We start from the raw sequence: 16,195 nt of genomic DNA, 5'->3' as shown, positions 1-16,195 counted from the left end.
TGCAGGCCCAACCGAACACAGCCTGCCTGATTTAGTGATTTGATCTGTGACGTGACGTGACGTGTGAGCTTCAACCTCTGAGCTGGTAGTGGCATGCCAATTGCCAACGTATATTTGCTTTGCTTCCACGTTAGGTTCTCCCTCCGTGAACGTGTGTTGTTGTCGTTTTGATTGATGAAAAAAAATATGAATAGTACATACGAACGCAGTTACATTAAGGCATTAAAGCCTCGAAGAAATTAAATTAAATTAAACTATTGTTAGGAGGAAGTGGCGGTGGCTGCGGCGACGGCATTGGCGACGACGGGGTATCCGATGCCGTGCCTGGTGGTTGGGAAGGCGACGAAGAGGAGGCTGCAGAGCACGCCAACGCCGAGCGGCAGAACGTCGAGCAGGTCCTGCGTGGCCCTGTCCGGCGTGGGCCCGTACAGGCAGACGACGACGTCCCTGTCCCTGGCGGCGACGACCCCGAAGACGGCGGCGGACAGCGCGGCGTGCACGAAGTCGATGAACGCGAGCCTGTAGCGCCCGGTGGCACCCTCGGGCAGCGGCGGCGCGCCCGGCGGGTAGTCGATGAGCCAGAGGCCCGTGCGGGTGGCGACGCCGTAGTAGACGCGGCCGTCGTGCGGGGACTTGAGGGAGTCGGTGAAGCAGGCCAGCGCGCTGGCGAGGGCGAGGAGCGCCAGGAGGCCCCGCGTGAGGAGCGACGTGGTGGCGTCGCACGCGCCGTGGTTCGTGAACGTCGGCGCCAGCAGGTTGAAGGCCAGCAGCGTGCCGGTCGGGAGCAGGTTGGCCAGGTTTGCCGTGGAGGACAGCGCCTGGGACAGCGCCGATGTCGCCGGGGATCCGCCTTGGTTCGGGAGGAGGCCGTCTTCGAGACGTGGTGGCTCGTGCTGCTGATCGGGCGTCGCCGCCGCGGCGGCTGGCCTCTGCCGTAGCGAGGCGGAGGAGGGGGGTGAAGATGCCATGTCAGGGTGGCTTAGCTTGCTTGACGATCGGATCGGTAAGGGAGATGGAGATGACGAACAGAGACGAGGATAAAGATGAAGCAGCACGTAAGCAATAGCTTGTATCTGTAGAGAAGGAAGCGAGCAGCAATAAGCAAGGTGGTGGTTGGTTGTGGAAGCGCGTGGCGGGAGATTGCTCTGCTGTTTCGTCTACCCACCCCCTTCGCGTGTCTAAAATCTAACTAATTTCGTTCAGGGATTCACGGATTATTTTTTTTCATAGGCATACTAGAATTAAAATTAAAACTGAATATCTCCAAGTGAGCTGATAGGCCCTAGCTGCGCACCCCCACCAGGCCGGCCTGCATCTTCCTCCTCCCCATATATACGGCCCACTGGACCAAAACCCGAATGCGAAGCTCTACCAGCTAGTTAGTGGCAATCGTATGGGTTGTCGATCGTAGGGTTGGGTACCCGTGAACACCGTGCGTAGCGTACGTATGGTATATCATAAACAATAACTAGTAGGTGCCCGTGCGATGTCACGGAACACAAATTGTGAGCCTTCAATGGACTTAGAGCCCTGGCGACAGGCAGCGTGAATACAATGGTGAGTGCCCGTGCGTTGCGACGAGAGTAAAAAAAATTTGTATGAAATATATAAACAGAACGACAAATATCACTATGATATGTAAAATCCGTGTGGTAAACATTATCAATATCACACAAAATATTTCTTAAGAGTCAATTTAGAATTTTATAATGACAGACAAATATATCGACAACCATACACTAATCTAGTCCTTTTTAGCGATATCAATAAGTCGTTGTTGTATGTTTGCAGGGATGACATATCGACACGAATTCCAATGATACCTCATAACTTAACAGACTGTGGAATCATGACCCCCTCTTTTTCTGGTGCTACTAAGCCGTTATTTGTCAAACTGAAGACTGAATTCCAATGATACCTACAAATCATTCACAACCAAATGTATTTGTAAGTGTCATTGATCATACGACTTAGTAAAACAATTAAATATTTTGATAGATCACTGGGTCTTTTGCTAGTCGAATGTTCTGAGAGCAAACGAACCACACAGGGGTCATAGTTTTAGTTGATCCAATTCTCATGTCTCCATAGATGACAATACATTTATTAATTGGAAAACATAAGTTTATAGTATAATTATTTGCCAGCTATAATGCATCCACAATCAAGATGAGGTAAGGATACAAACCTCCTTGATAGGGATGGGCATCCGTCCTCAAAGACCTCCTCCAAATCTGGCTCAGGATAATTATTCTTATAAGGGAGAGACAACGAGTTAGATGTTGTTTTCCTTAAAAAGAATTTTTTTAAGAAGCACAAGGCCTTTTCCTGGCGTTCTTTGAGATTGTATAGTGCGTTTTGGTTTCTCTGGTGATATTATGTCAATGACAATGCAAGTTGTATCATCTCTCAATCCTTTTGCTTCAACTGCTTCCTACAAACAATACACCAGTTAGGAACAGTACATGTACAACTGAGGATTTGAGACCTTGTGTTAGGATGGGTGGGAAGGGTATTAGTATTGTACTTTAACAATTGGCTCAGCTGCGGCCTCAGGAGGAAGCCCTCGTGCACATTTAAAAGCCATTTCTGCAGTCAAAAGCATCCCAGACACCGTCGCTTGAAATAATAAGATGGCCTCCAGCATTAGACAGCTACAAGGATTGCAATACAACATTATTTTCAAATTTCGATCAGATTTAAATGAACAAAGAATCACTCCAGAGAAAATCATAGGATAATCCTCTCAGAAAAGAAAACATAACTATAGTTGCGTATAACAACGAATAAACTTTGCAAACAAAGGAAATAAGAACAAAAATCTGGCAGTTAGTTTATAAATACTGGAAAATATGTGTTGATAAAGTGATGTATGTTTGAATAGTCAGGTGACAGGTACAATATAGAATACAGTTTGACCTCAAAAATTAGAGCTACTTTACAAGGACATGCTCTTATAACGATAGAAAATTAAGATGATAATGATAATGAGAAAAATCGAAACAGCACAACTTCTGGTACTTGAATGTGATATCACTACAGTGAGAGTTTACAATTCAGTTTTGTCCGGAAATGGTGTAAAACGACTTCCCAACAGTGTAACTTAATTTGCTTCACATAAGGAACCGGAATAATAAATTCACCTACATCCTGATCACCAATCGATCTTGAGAGGCATAAACCACCTGTCCAACATCAAAGGGGACCAATCAGGATGGATAAAAAACAGGAACTAAGGATCAAAAGATGGCATGGATCACATCTACAAACCAAAAAATAGGACTCTAAAGGAAAACCTATGGAAGATGTCCAACATAGAGCAGGTATTAAAATAAGGCTTGGCCCATAGAGAAATTCAATTGATTCTTTCCAAATGATATTTCGTAAATGCTAGGCATGGGGCTAGGAAATCAGGAACTACTAAACAAGTTGAAATTCTGCAATAGTTAATCGTTTGTGTCACTCCTCTTTTTTTATTTACACGAACCCAACAACAAAACAGCCTGTATATGCAAGAGTGCAACACAGATTGGTTCTATGAACCAGACCCTTATTATTAAACAACGAAGAACCAACGATGAGGTGGATGAAGCCATGAAAGAATTGATTATTGTATAAGCAATTGATCAACTGTCCATTGTGATCGTATAAACACACAAAACTTGTTTGAATTGTGCATACTAATGAAACATTTCAATCATACCAATCATCACAAGAAAAAAGAATCACATGCATAATATTCTCAAATGTTATAACTGAATAGAAAAAAAGAATCACATGCATAATGTAAACTCACCAGACTACTGTTCCTATGCCTCGCTGAGTGATAAGTGCACTGTAGTTCACTGGCAAACCTGCACTCCACTGGCAAACCTGATCTACATCTGTAGTGGACAAGGATGGATCTGGCCGGAACCGGAGCGGGGAGTTTGCAGCGCAGCGACAGCGAGTGGCCGTTGCCTGCAGGCAGCGTGGGCGTGGTGGTCCGTCCATGTGAATGTGAGCCAGTTTTGATGCCGCCCTTGCTCTACCTAATCGCAGACGCATACATGCGTCGCCTGTGCTGTGCGGATCAATCACGACGCCAGTGAAAAAGGATTAATGGCAGGTAGGTAGCCTGTGTCGGCCTGGCCTTTTGGAGGGGAGCGCTGCTGCGACAGGTAGAGTTGCTTACATTATTTGGCTCATCCTGCCTGGCTCCTCATCCGTCCGTCCGGGATGATCTCTGCCTCACCTGCCTGCCTGCCTACCTGCCTGCGTTTGGTTCCATCTCAGATCGAGCGGTAGAGCATCAGACTGAGTCTGCGAACTGGCATCTGCACTGCACTGCACATGCTCATTTCCACGTGAGATCCGAGCTGCAAATCTTCGCCATGTGCAGCAGGATTTCCAACACATCGCCAAGGGAAGAAGAAGGAGAAAAAAAACTAAACACCATCGATCGGTCTCTGTCTCTAACCTTTTTTTCTCTACCAACAACAGCTATCATCTGGGTGTGGCCGCTCGCTGTCAGTCAGGCTCCGCTTATCCGAGCCGCCGATATGCTCTACTACTGGCCTCTTGCTGCTTTCTAATATTGAAAGCATTAGATCAGGTTTGCTAAAGTAATGTTAAACAATTGAATCCCATGTAGTTGCTAAAGCATTAGAAGTCAAAACAAAATAAATCATTAGAAACTAACCTGCCATCTAATATTGAACAATTGAACATCCAATTAGAAATCAGGGGCTAAAGCTTGTAGTAGCAGTGACTGGCTGATTACCAAAGCTCCAGGCTGCAAGAGATTCCCCATTCCACCTTCACTACAAACACACTGCTACTCAAGTAATATCAATCACTAATCTAAAGTAATAGATGAAGCATTTCAAGCCCAAATAGAAGAAAACACTGGAACCTATAACCTACCATAAAGAACACAACATCCAACTCAAAACAGGTAAGCTAAAGCTCCTATTAGCAGTGATTGCCATAGCTCCAACCTGCAGGAGATTCCCCATTACAGCCTCACTACAAGCACACGACTACTGAAGCAAAATCAACCGCCTCATTCAGAAGTAATAAACTTGGGTACGACCCATGAACTGAACCATTTCAGTCTAAACAAAAACACTAAAATTCAAAGCCTATCAACAAATAGCCAAAATCGAAATTGAAACTCGATGGGCTAAACCCTACCACCCCTAATTGCAAGAGCCATAGCCCAAAAATAGCAAAACACTCCCCACTCAAGCCACTTGACAGTGTTGGCTAGGATTGCTCTAATCACACAAGCTAGTTAACAAGTAGTGGCAGGAGTGTTGATTTACTGGAAGTAAGCTAAACCTAATTCTGCATTAAAATGATCACATTAAACTTATTCACATAACCAACAAAGCCATTAAACCCCAATAAACTGGCAATGTGAAAATATTGTGGCTACCCAGAAATCATAAAGAGGTAAACTCTAAATTGTACATATGTTTCTACCTTCTTCTACCTTATATCAATTACTTACTGAGCACAAAGGAGTATATTACTTACCCTAAACTGCACATACCCCTAATATAATGTTACAGGTTGGAAACAAAGGAAAAAACCAATGTGTGCCACTAATAGTTTTACCTGTCGATGATATGAAGAGAGGGCCACTCTTAAATACCTGCCAGAAAACCTTACCAAAACATGTAAACAGATTGTCTTATATCATACTGATGAATTTGAGTGTAGAAACCATACCAAAATCAGGGTTCCTATAGATGCACGCGTCGTGGATCCACCTACACGTCCCAACTTCACTTCACATGTGTGTTGATTGTTGGTAGAACCCCTGCCATTTTATACAGGCATGCGGGTGGAGGAGCACTTTTTACAGTAGGTCCATTGGTGGACAGCCTGCAACAGATGCAATGCAATTGGAATTGGTCATGTTCTTGCTTGGTGAGAGGTGAGAATGGATATGTAGATATGCAAGCAAGGAATTAATTAACGATGTACATAGCAGTACCCCGAAGTGTATCTGGTGGCCATGTTCTTGGCGGCCTTGCGTGGCCTGGTGGCCGTCTCCTTCAAGAGCTGCTTGAAGACGAATCACTCTCCTTTGCAGCGGTCGTACAGCCCAGTCCCACCGCAGTCCGGGCACTCCTCTCCCTCTACCTGCTCTTCTCGTTCCTCATGCTACTGCCGTGAGGCAACGCCGGATGAGGAGGAGCGAATCAGGAGGCAGGCGGCATCGACTGTCCCGTCGGGTGGCAATCGTGCTGAGTAGGGTCATCCACTTAGATGATTTTTATCACAGTTGAGTTCTTCTCTATAGACAACACTAATGTCAGAAAAATATATAATACAATATAAAAGGAGCTGCATCTCATCCCGCATTAAACATGTCAAGTACCATTTGAAAGAAGTTTCCTGAACTGGACTGTGGCTTTGAGCTAACTGGTAGTGTCATCTGAACATTGTTTGTGATTTGTCCACCAGCTCTAACAGGTCTTCAAGCTAACTGGATATAAAAGACAAACTAAAGAAATTTGAAAAGAAACACAAGAAGTACATGAAACTATTGAAGACGTCATGTTTTTCTTAAACTTTCAAATAGCAAAATATCAAATTCCTTGCAAGCTACTAATCGTTTTTTTACCGAGGCAAGCTACTATTAGTTTGTAGTCACTTCCCCACATCTATCTGTTGAGTGGTTCACCCACTGACGGTAGTGTAAACAAAGGTATTGGTGGAGAGAGGAAAGGGTACAATAACCATCTAACTTTTTTAGAATTTCCTCAGGCACATTAATCACGGACGTCAGTAAATTGCGAATGTTTATGTTGTTGAGCGAACCCCAGGCAAGGCACGCACCTCTGACTCAGTAGCATCCCGGCGAGCTGCTACGTCGGGCGGCAAGGCGGGATTGAGTATCAGATAGGTGATTCTTGCGGGCAGGGCTACTTCAGTGGGTGTAGGAGTCGAATTGGAGGCAGGGACGGCGGGAGCAGGCTCGTCGCGACGGCGCTTGAAGAGCCTAGCGTCGCGGTCGAGGCAGCGGAGGGCGTGTAGGCCATCCTCGTGCGGGCGGCGTGAGCGGCTGAACTCGACGCGCAGCTTGTAGGCACCACGACACCATATGTCCTTATCGCTGGTGGCTCTGAAAGGCAGTGAACTGAAGTGGGATGGGGAGGAGGCCTACTGGCGCCGCGACACCATATGTCCTCATCGCCGGTAGCTGTGGATGGTAGGGCGAGGAGATACGGGCGTCGATGAAGGGGAGATACGGGGCGGGGGCGTACCTAGAAGGGCGAGGAGCTTGGGGGCGCACACGTACCTGGAAGGGCGTCGATGGAAGGGCGATGAGCTTGGGCGAGGATCGCGGGGCCCTTCGGAGCTCAGGAGATGCGAAAGCGTGGGTAGTCCGTCGTCGATGGAAGGGCGCGGTGGGGGAGGATTTGGGGGCGAGCGAGGATTTCGGCGTCGGCTGTGGATGCGCTGATGGCGGCTACGCCCTGGCGCCGAGGGAGAGGTTTTCGGGAGCGAAGTGCGCGTAGGACACAGGGGGCGGGCGCGTGCTGTGGATGCGCTGATGGCGGCTACGCCCTGACGCGGAGGGAGAGGTTTTCGGGAGCGGAGTGCGCGTAGGACACGGGGGGGCGGGTGCTGCCGGATGCGGGGGCTGGGCGGGGGCACGGTGGGTGTGGACGCCCTCGTTAGTGTCTTATAGAGTAGTAGAGATGAGATGAGATGAGATGAGATGAGATGGTATATCATAAACACCGTGCTTAGCTAGGTAGGTAGCTAGGAGGCACATAACCGTAATTAGGTGCATATGAGATGAGATGGCAGTACAAGTCCAAGCTCTAGCTACTGGCCAAGCGACAGATGGGAATAAACAATAATGCAAGGCTTAAAAAAAAACATGTGTACACATTTGTTTGTGTTGACAGTGAGGCAACAAATGCTGGCAGGCGGCTACAATTAGCGCCAATCTGATGCTGACTAGCGTTGAGCATGCCAACCTTTTTTTGGTTTCTTCTACTAGTAGTGCCTACCTTCCTTTCCTTCGTGTGGAGTCAACGCGCACCGAACCAGAACCACCGAGCTAGCTTAGCTACAGATGCTGCTGCCCCAGCAGCTGTGTGTTCACGACAGCTCGATCATGTGTTGAATTTCAGCAACCATCCAACTACATATATGCTTACTGAGCTAATTCAATTTCTCCCATATATCTCGAGCCATATATATCGTATAAATTCAAAATTTACCCTCTCTATGATTGTACACTCGTTTTCTCTGCTTTCTATATCAGGGGGAAAAACCACGCTGCATATACTAATACTACTACTATACTGGGAGTAAATAAATGTTCTGGATCAAATCTATCCAAAGGGAGACAAATTTAAACAAAAAAATAATAATAATGCATGGCGTCATCAACTCCCCCCATGTCTTAATCCAGGCCGTTCGTTGCTGACCAAAAATCTGCGCGCGATCACCGGCCCCCGCTGCCGTCATTCCGTCCGTACACAGGCAACACAGCTCGGCATGCTGCCACTGCGAGGTGCGAGCATAAATCTCAAGTCCTCAGTCTTGGATCTCCCATGCAATGCACCCCCCGAGAAACCCTCGCAGCCCAATGACGATGACGACGACCAAGACGAAGTAGGAGGCGGAGGCGGAGGCGTCATCAGCACACAAAGGCAGGCAGGCAGGCAGGCGCGCGGTCCAAAGATTCCGTCCCAGACTGCCGACGCCATGGCCGTGCCGCCCCGCGCCAGCACGCCGGAGGAGGAGCCAGAAGACGGCGAGTTCACCTTCCCCACGCCGCCGCCGCCGCTCCTGGGTGTCGGTGCGCGCTGCAAGGACTTATTCCTCCACCCGGCACCGGCGTCCGCGTCCGCGTGCTCGTCCCCGCCCGTGTGGCTGCTGTCGTCGTCGTCGTCCCCGATCCGCCGCAGCTTCTCCGCCGCCGACTGCGCCGCGTCGCCGTGGCGGGACCGGCGGGCCCTGCTCGCCCGTCTCCGCGACGGCGGTCGCTCACCCGCGCTCAGCGACTACGCCGGCGGCTTCTGCGAGGAAGGCGGGGAGGAGGACGAGGAGAGGATGGACAGCCTGTGGGAGGACCTGAACGACGACGACGACGACGACGACGACGCGGCGGCGGCCCGTGGCGAGGACATCTTCTTCGGGCGGTCCATCGACGTGTCGCGCCGCCGGTCCGTGGCCGCCAACGCCGCCGAGGAGGCGGGAAGGGTGGGCAAGGACAAGGACCGTATCAGCGGCGGCAGCGCGGTGCTCGGCGCGTCCAGGAGCTCCCGGCGGCGGCCCCCGGGGCTGGTGGCCATGATGCGCGGGCTCAGGAGGATGTTCGTGGCGCACAAGGCCAAGAGCCGGGTGCACAGGGACGAGCAGAGCACCGCCTCCGCCTCTGCCTATTCCTTGAGCAGGAAAGGATGAGTTTTCAGTCATGGCATGGTGATCACCTACACTTGTGTTCTTTCACACGCATCAGTCCTTGTGTATAGATAGATAGTACATACATCTGTCTCTACTCACCAAGAAAGAACATTTGTTCCTACTTTTCGTGCCTCCTGCGATTACGATTACACATCCTTTTTGTTTTTTATTTGCTCATGCAAGTTGGATGAATTAGGACAAGTCATGATCGATGCATTATATGTTAGGTCCAAAGCTACTCTGATTCATTTATTCATGAGGTTAGGCCATGTAACTGACTGATTGACGACCTGTCCAATCCAAAGTACGTAGTTAGAGACAAGCTTGATTATATATCTCATTCTTATATTTCATACTTCCTACGTCCTTGACTAACAAACCGATTCCTAGAGTTCTTGGCATAAATATTCCCGATCAGGTGGCAGGAAGATCACAACCAAAAGACCCTGCTAACTTGTGGCCCTGTAAAAGTAACAACATTCCTTGGCTTGCCACTAGTAAATTAAGGAAGAGCGAATTTCAACCTTTGACAGATAAAACTTGGGAGGAGATTACCAGGCTGGAAAATACCATATTTTCTCAGTCTACACGTGGATCTCTCTCTAGTCCTAAATTTTCAATCTCCAACCCGAATCAGTAAAACAAACAATACAATACGCTCGACCCCAACAAAGTCAGAGGGGGAAGGATAGGAGAAAGGAATGCCACCAGATTTTATATTCATTCCTTATGTGCCACTGAGTGACATATAGATAAAATTTTTTTATCTATGACATGTGGGGTCAGTGGCACACAAAAATGAGTATATTTTTTAATGGCATACATGGAAGTCCCACTTACGGACAGACGTCCAACAAAACCTAATCCTTATTGCCACATAAAAAGAACACATCATACATACGCTGACTAATAGTTCGTAAAACACCTCTACTTATTCCCGTGTAGTCACCTTCATTGACCAATCAGGTCAGAGTCATCATTTCAGCTATTTCGACTACCAAGCCCTGCACTCTATCGATAGCATGGAAAGCTTTGAACGGAGCCATGAGATCTTTATTTTCAAAATAGACATCAACTTTGAGGACAGAGAAGAAGAGGATATCGCAGTGAGGCCAGACAGTATCTCGATAATCACATGTGTGGCTCCATAGCACGCAATCTTCATTCTAATTTCTAACAAGTATGAGAACGCATGATTTACAACAACCTCGAGACTAATGTTATGTTTTGTGATAGACGTGTTACGTCAAGAGCCAAATCTATCCCATAGTAGTTGAGTTAGGGTTACTCCCTTAGGCCCCGTTTGGTTTTCTACTAAACGGTGGGTTAGAACGATTCCTAAACGGATTGATCGAGTAATTTATATAAACTTTAATCAGTTGAAACGATTCCTGGTACAATCCTAGACAGACGGGCAAGGCCTTAAGATCGTCTCTCATAATAATAGTGAATAATGTATCAAATCTTGAGGGCAAGCATCTTTTGAGAGAAATCACCCTCATCCATTCGATGTACCAAATTTCTTAGCTCGTTTTACAACGATATTGATTATATGGACATTTTCTCTCTCTTTTGAAACGAGATAATCTCAAGTGTTTTGACAAACTTATTAGAGCCTAGTTAGCATTTTTGCGGTGTTTTCATAAATCTTTTCGCTTACTCACTTGTGTGTTACTTAGGCCTATATTCGAGGTTGTAATATCGTAGCCTTTCACACTTTATAGTGTCGAACACTATCAAGAAAAAGGAAGGGGACATTCTCAGATCAAGTAACTACTTGTGGTGATAACAATTAAGTGAAGCCAGTGACACATATTTTTGTACTCAAATATCACATTCAAGGTTCTAATATCATCGTATTTCACACTTTATAACGTCGAAGACTATCAAGAAAAAACTAGACGGGACAGACTATTTGATGTTGATTATATAGACGTGCAAAGCCTAGATCAGCAACGAATGCGGGTTCTATGTGACATGGTCAATGCACAAGTACCTCAACGCGAGGGAGGGCCGGATGGAGATAAAAGTGTGTGTACTCTTATGCATATCAGTTAAATCAACAAAACATACTACTACTTTGTAACACTTGTGCATTTTAGTATCATCTAACTTGGCCACAACACAATAGTAGTCTTCGAGATCGAGGATTCCAAGACGATCTATCAGCCTTGATTATGATGGAGGTGTTAGGGGGCTATTCGCTTTAGATTAAAGTCAACAGTTGAGACTGCTGTATCTGTAATCTATAAAGATAAAAACAATGTAGAAACAGCAAAGCCGGTACGTATTAAAGCCTAGCGAAAAGGCTAGAAAAAGATTGAACGTTTGAAGGGAAGACAAATTATGACTGATCCTTGGTCGAGAAACTATTGCAACAATACAAATCTTGATGAGTTTACTATGTATTTAAGTCTAGTATCCACAAAAATAACTAGAATCATATAAAACTAATAAAAATATTAAATACTAATATATAAAAATAAGACCACTGCCCGCTCAATATATAGGCTGATAATGACCATTAGCTACAACATTTGTCGGCCTGTGTATTCAATCGACATTATCGACCTGTGTATTCAACCAGCCGTGTTATCATATCTTTTTTTTTTCTGCCCTTTCGTTTTCCGTTTTTTTTACAGCGGTGAGAGGGACACGTCCGCTTCAAAAGAGTCAAGTTTTTACGGGTGTTGTTCCTTGAGAATTAGTCTTGGGACTCAATTGGACATAGTTTGTATCGGCCAGTTAGCACAGCCTAGGTATCTAAAACATTGCATGAAACATCGCCCTGCCTTCTCAAATTGGAGAAGGTCAGACAGCTAGCTGTGTTTGCTGTATGAAGAAGTTACTTGGCTGTGCTTATGTGTTGACTGTTGAGCTTGAGTCTCTTGTTATCAAGAGCAGAGTAGGACAGCCAATTGTAGCACTGGGCAGCAAACTAGGGTGCTTATGTGGGCGGCCGCCCAGTTCATTCTGAATCACAGATTGACTGCGAAATAAATTGAAATTTTACATTGTCTCTTTGTTATAATTGTCACTGTGTCTATGAAATGTGGGCCCATCGTCTATGAAATGTGGGCGTGGTGATGACAAATATCAAAATCCCCGACCTAGCACAGCAAGTGGCCGATAGAAATGTTGAAAATGGTAGGGTAAACATCATATAGACACAACATGCATATCTGTACCACCACAGCAATCAGGCATTCATCTCCTGATAGTAAGTTTGTAAATTCGGCATGCCCAATTCCATTCATCTCCTGTTTATAAATCATGTAAACAAGGGAAGGAACCATGTCCTTGAGGAAGAGACTAAGGGAAGTACAGATCCCCATTATTCTTGTACCCCCAAGACAAAAATTCCCAATTCTTCCTACTTAACGCAAGTATGTTCATCACCTGCTGCCTGCTGTACGTACACAATTACAGATTACCTGGCTGCCGGTGGTAACAGGAGAATTCCGGCATCAGAGGATGGATTGGCGAGCAGTGATAAAGACAGAGAAGCTATGGGATTCACAGTCAGACCTGGAACTGCTCCATCTGCACGTCGGACGCCTTTAGCGGGACGTAGTCGCCGAGGTAGACCTCGAGGTGGTCGGAGATGTTGGCCTTGTCGAGGCTCTCGTGGTGGTAGCTCTTGCACACGAGGTAGACGACGGTCTGCGTGACGAGCGCGAGCATGACGACGCAGCAGAGCGCGGCGAGCATGATGAGGCCGAGCAAGAGCCTTGACGACGCGGCGCCGGATCCCCTGACGACCCAGGCGCGGAAGCCGAGCTCGACGGCGGCGAAGACGACGTTGAGCGTGAAGAAGATAGCACCCGCGGTGACGAGCTTCCCCCTGATGAGGTCCTTGCTCTTGCGCATGGCGGCGAAGCCCTTGTGGTCCTCGAGCACGGAGACGACGCTGGCGAGGTGCCAGACGACGCCGAGGTAGACGAGGCCGAGCAGGTAGGCGACGGCGACGAGGAAGGCGAGCAGGCCCGCGAGGCCGGAGCCGTTGTCCGCGGCGACGAGGAGGCCGACGAAGACGAGCACGGCGACGGCGTGGTAGGCGAAGAGGAGCGCGAAGGCGGCGAGGAACGTGGCGGCGAGCCTCCGCCAGACGCGGGGCACGACGGAGAGCACGCGCGGGAAGGTGAGCGCGTCGCGCTTGGCGGAGTAGACGGAGGCGACGGAGAACACGGAGGCGGCGACGGAGAGGAGCGAGAGCAGGAGGAGCGCGAGGAGGTAGGCGGACTTGAAGAGGAGCAGGGCGAGCCAGTCGGAGGCGAGGCGGGACAGCAGGCGGCGCTGCGTGTCGGTGCCCGGGGAGGATGCGTCCAGGGCCGTGTCGTCGGAGTCGATGTGGGTGAAGAGCGCGTGCGAGATGGCGACGTGCAGGAGGAACAGCGCGGAGAGGGGCAGCGCGAAGGCGGCCGCGATGCGCGCGAAGAGCGGGCGGTGCGGGCCTCGGAGGATCTCCGCGGAGAAGCGGTAGATGCCGACGACGCCCAGGAACTGCAGCTCCTCCGGCTCGCACTCCATGGCTGGTTGGCTGCCTGCCTGCCTGGGATTTGGAGACGGGGCGGATTGGCGCTTGGAGACGATTGAATTTGGAGGAGACGGGGAGGGAAGGGAGGCTGTGGCGTGGGGATTGGGGAATGGGGATTTTCTCGCGCTCGCCTCTGGCTGGGTCGCGATTGGGATTGATTGGAACGCGGTGGTGGGGAAGGAAGAAGGGTCGAGGAGCAAGACGGAAGGAAGCAGGAGACTTTGCTTTGAATAAATAAAATAAATAATCATGAGGAGCGCGTGGGTGGTTGAATGGGTCAAGTCAATACAATTTCTTTGGCTACTTTGTTTCACCAAACTTCCAATTTGACGACCCATTTATTAATACTGGTTTTGAGAGAGGTTTTCGAGGTAATTTTTTTTTTTAAAAAAAATCACGAGACTGTCTTCGCACAGAAGTCGTATTTTACATGACCTTTCTGACGTAAAACTTATTGTGTGCTGTTGTATTACATTTATAACTTATAGGCACTCCGTTATATGAATGGATGCAGTCTCAACCGTCTCTTTGAAAACTGATACAAAAGCTTTAGAGTTGTACATGCATTGATCAGAGGTAGATATGATTTTTTTTGTAGAGAAGACCATAAACAATATTTAATAAATTATATATAGTTCAATATAATTTAACTTAATAGACTACATGGTTTTATCTAACGCACAAACAAAAAATAACCAATGTTTATTGAATCAATCGTTATTTTATATCCTTAACTACTTAAAAACTAGTATTAATATAATTAGCCTACATTTATATGTTTGTACAAACCATTGAGGCCATCGCCAGGCCGGCCCTACTAGCCCCCCTCCCCTTTCTACGCCAGTGGCCCTGATAGCTTGTTTTAGCACAAACAAACCCATTTTCACAATTTTTCAAAATAAAAAGAGCACCTCCAATTCTTGGCGCTGTTTTTGGATTGGAACAAAGACCTTTGTTAGGTAGTGTTTGGTTGAAGAGCCAAGTAGAACGGAACCATTCTGTCCCAGTTTTGTTATTGTTTGGTTACAAAGTAATTAGAACGGAATGACTCCAATTAGGGAATATTCTCCTCAGATCCGGAACCATTCCGCTCCAAAAGATCAATGAGACGGAGCCGCTCCGTTCCAATCCCGCTCTCACAGTCACGCTCCGTTCCGTTCACTCTGCAACCAAACAAAAAACAGAACCGCTCCGTTCCAGGTTACCAAACACAAAACAGAGCGGCTCCGTTCCTAGAATCAGGAATGGAACGGCTCCGTTCTACTTGGCTCCTCAACCAAACACTACTTTTATATTCTTAGCTGATCCTGAGCATCATCTATGCTGTGCGCTAAACATTGCATTATTGGATATATTCATATGTAAACAATTTTCTACAAAAAAAATATATTTGGTCTGTTTCCTGTATGATGACTGTGATAGCAACAGTGTAAGAAGATTTGGGCCCAAAACCTAGATTTGGGCCTCCGTCGTCCGCTGTAGCAGTACTATGTAGCCCAGTAAAACCAATCTACGCACAAGTTTCTTACAGTTGCATGCACGCGTGGTCCACGTGCTACAGTAAAGCCTTCCAACGGTCCACATCTGTCGGTAGGGCTAGCAAGGAGTCGCAATCCTCTTTCATTTATTATACATACATTGATTGATTATTTATATATTATATATGGTGGCATATATATACAATTGCTATATTATTACGATCTTGTCGCTCTCCTCTTAAATATATTTCCTCCGTTTTATTTTAGTGTCGCTGGATAGTGCAAAATTGAACTATCCAGCGATAACTTAAAAAAACGAAGGGAGTAATTGTTCTAACATAAGCCAGGTGTGGATATGGATGTAGAAAAATTCTCTTGTTCTAACATAAACAATACTTGATCTCGGCATTGCGTTGTACTAGCACGCACTGGAGCTCGCCGTCGTGGCTCCACCTCGCCTGAAGCTTCGCCTGTCTGCTGGCTGTCAGCGTGGGGCGTGGCCGCTGCTTCGTCATCGCGGCCGGTTGCCGTGAGCAGAGGGGGCCTCAGCATGGGCTCAGTCGAACAAATGCTCAGCCTACATAAAACGACTGACCAGATCCAGCCCAACAAGTATAAAACATGATCGCTTAGCAAAAGCAAGCACCTGGCCGGGCGGGCCGTTCTGGGCCGGTCCATCCGTTTCCGACACGCTCACGCAATTCGGGCGAAAAGAACAGAAAAGCATCTGTCTCGGTTACGTCTCTTTTTCTCTCTCTCT

The 16,195-nt window shown here is 47.3% G+C and overlaps 2 protein-coding genes and 1 long non-coding RNA gene across 7 annotated transcripts; all 3 read right to left on the bottom strand.

Moving 5' to 3' along the window:
- Positions 1-146: 146 nt before the first annotated feature.
- LOC100277191 (DUF679 domain membrane protein 7) lies at positions 147-1,071 on the bottom strand. The gene has a single exon (NM_001150831.1). The coding sequence runs from the start codon at positions 966-968 to the stop codon at positions 261-263; it is 708 nt and encodes a 235-aa protein (NP_001144303.1). The 5' UTR covers positions 969-1,071; the 3' UTR covers positions 147-260.
- Positions 1,072-1,635: 564 nt separating this feature from the next.
- On the bottom strand, positions 1,636-7,569 carry LOC103628933 (uncharacterized). Of its 4 annotated transcripts, XR_002263236.3 has the most exons (11): positions 6,832-7,180; positions 6,371-6,478; positions 5,984-6,286; positions 5,716-5,871; positions 4,682-5,638; positions 4,175-4,570; positions 3,797-4,063; positions 3,148-3,185; positions 2,528-2,654; positions 2,189-2,434; positions 1,636-1,918 (listed from the first exon to the last, which is right to left on the bottom strand). It is a non-coding gene; the product is annotated as an uncharacterized lncRNA (long non-coding RNA). The 4 variants fall into 4 exon arrangements; XR_002263235.3 differs by lacking the exon at positions 6,832-7,180 and adding an exon at positions 7,295-7,569 and having other exon boundaries at positions 4,682-5,871; XR_002263234.3 differs by having other exon boundaries at positions 4,682-5,871; positions 6,832-7,181.
- Positions 7,570-12,603: 5,034 nt separating this feature from the next.
- Positions 12,604-14,203, bottom strand: LOC100276777 (uncharacterized). Of its 2 annotated transcripts, XM_008649441.2 has the most exons (2): positions 12,949-14,203; positions 12,604-12,858 (listed from the first exon to the last, which is right to left on the bottom strand). In XM_008649441.2, exons 1-2 carry the CDS (start codon positions 13,948-13,950, stop codon positions 12,844-12,846), a joined length of 1,017 nt encoding a protein of 338 aa, XP_008647663.2. In that variant the 5' UTR covers positions 13,951-14,203; the 3' UTR covers positions 12,604-12,843.
- Between the last annotated feature and the right edge of the window lie 1,992 nt (positions 14,204-16,195).

Source organism: Zea mays, chromosome 6 (assembly GCF_902167145.1).
Source record: "Zea mays cultivar B73 chromosome 6, Zm-B73-REFERENCE-NAM-5.0, whole genome shotgun sequence".
In the NCBI taxonomy this organism is placed as follows: Eukaryota; Viridiplantae; Streptophyta; class Magnoliopsida; order Poales; family Poaceae; genus Zea; species Zea mays.
This window is presented reverse-complemented; position numbering and strand designations above follow the sequence as displayed.

Bases quoted from the DNA above. Each gene is read 5' to 3' on its own strand.
- LOC100277191 (NM_001150831.1), bottom strand. From the start codon at position 968: ATGGCATCTTCACCCCCCTCCTCCGCCTCGCTACGGCAGAGGCCAGCC.
- LOC100276777 (XM_008649441.2), bottom strand. From the start codon at position 13,950: ATGGAGTGCGAGCCGGAGGAGCTGCAGTTCCTGGGCGTCGTCGGCATC.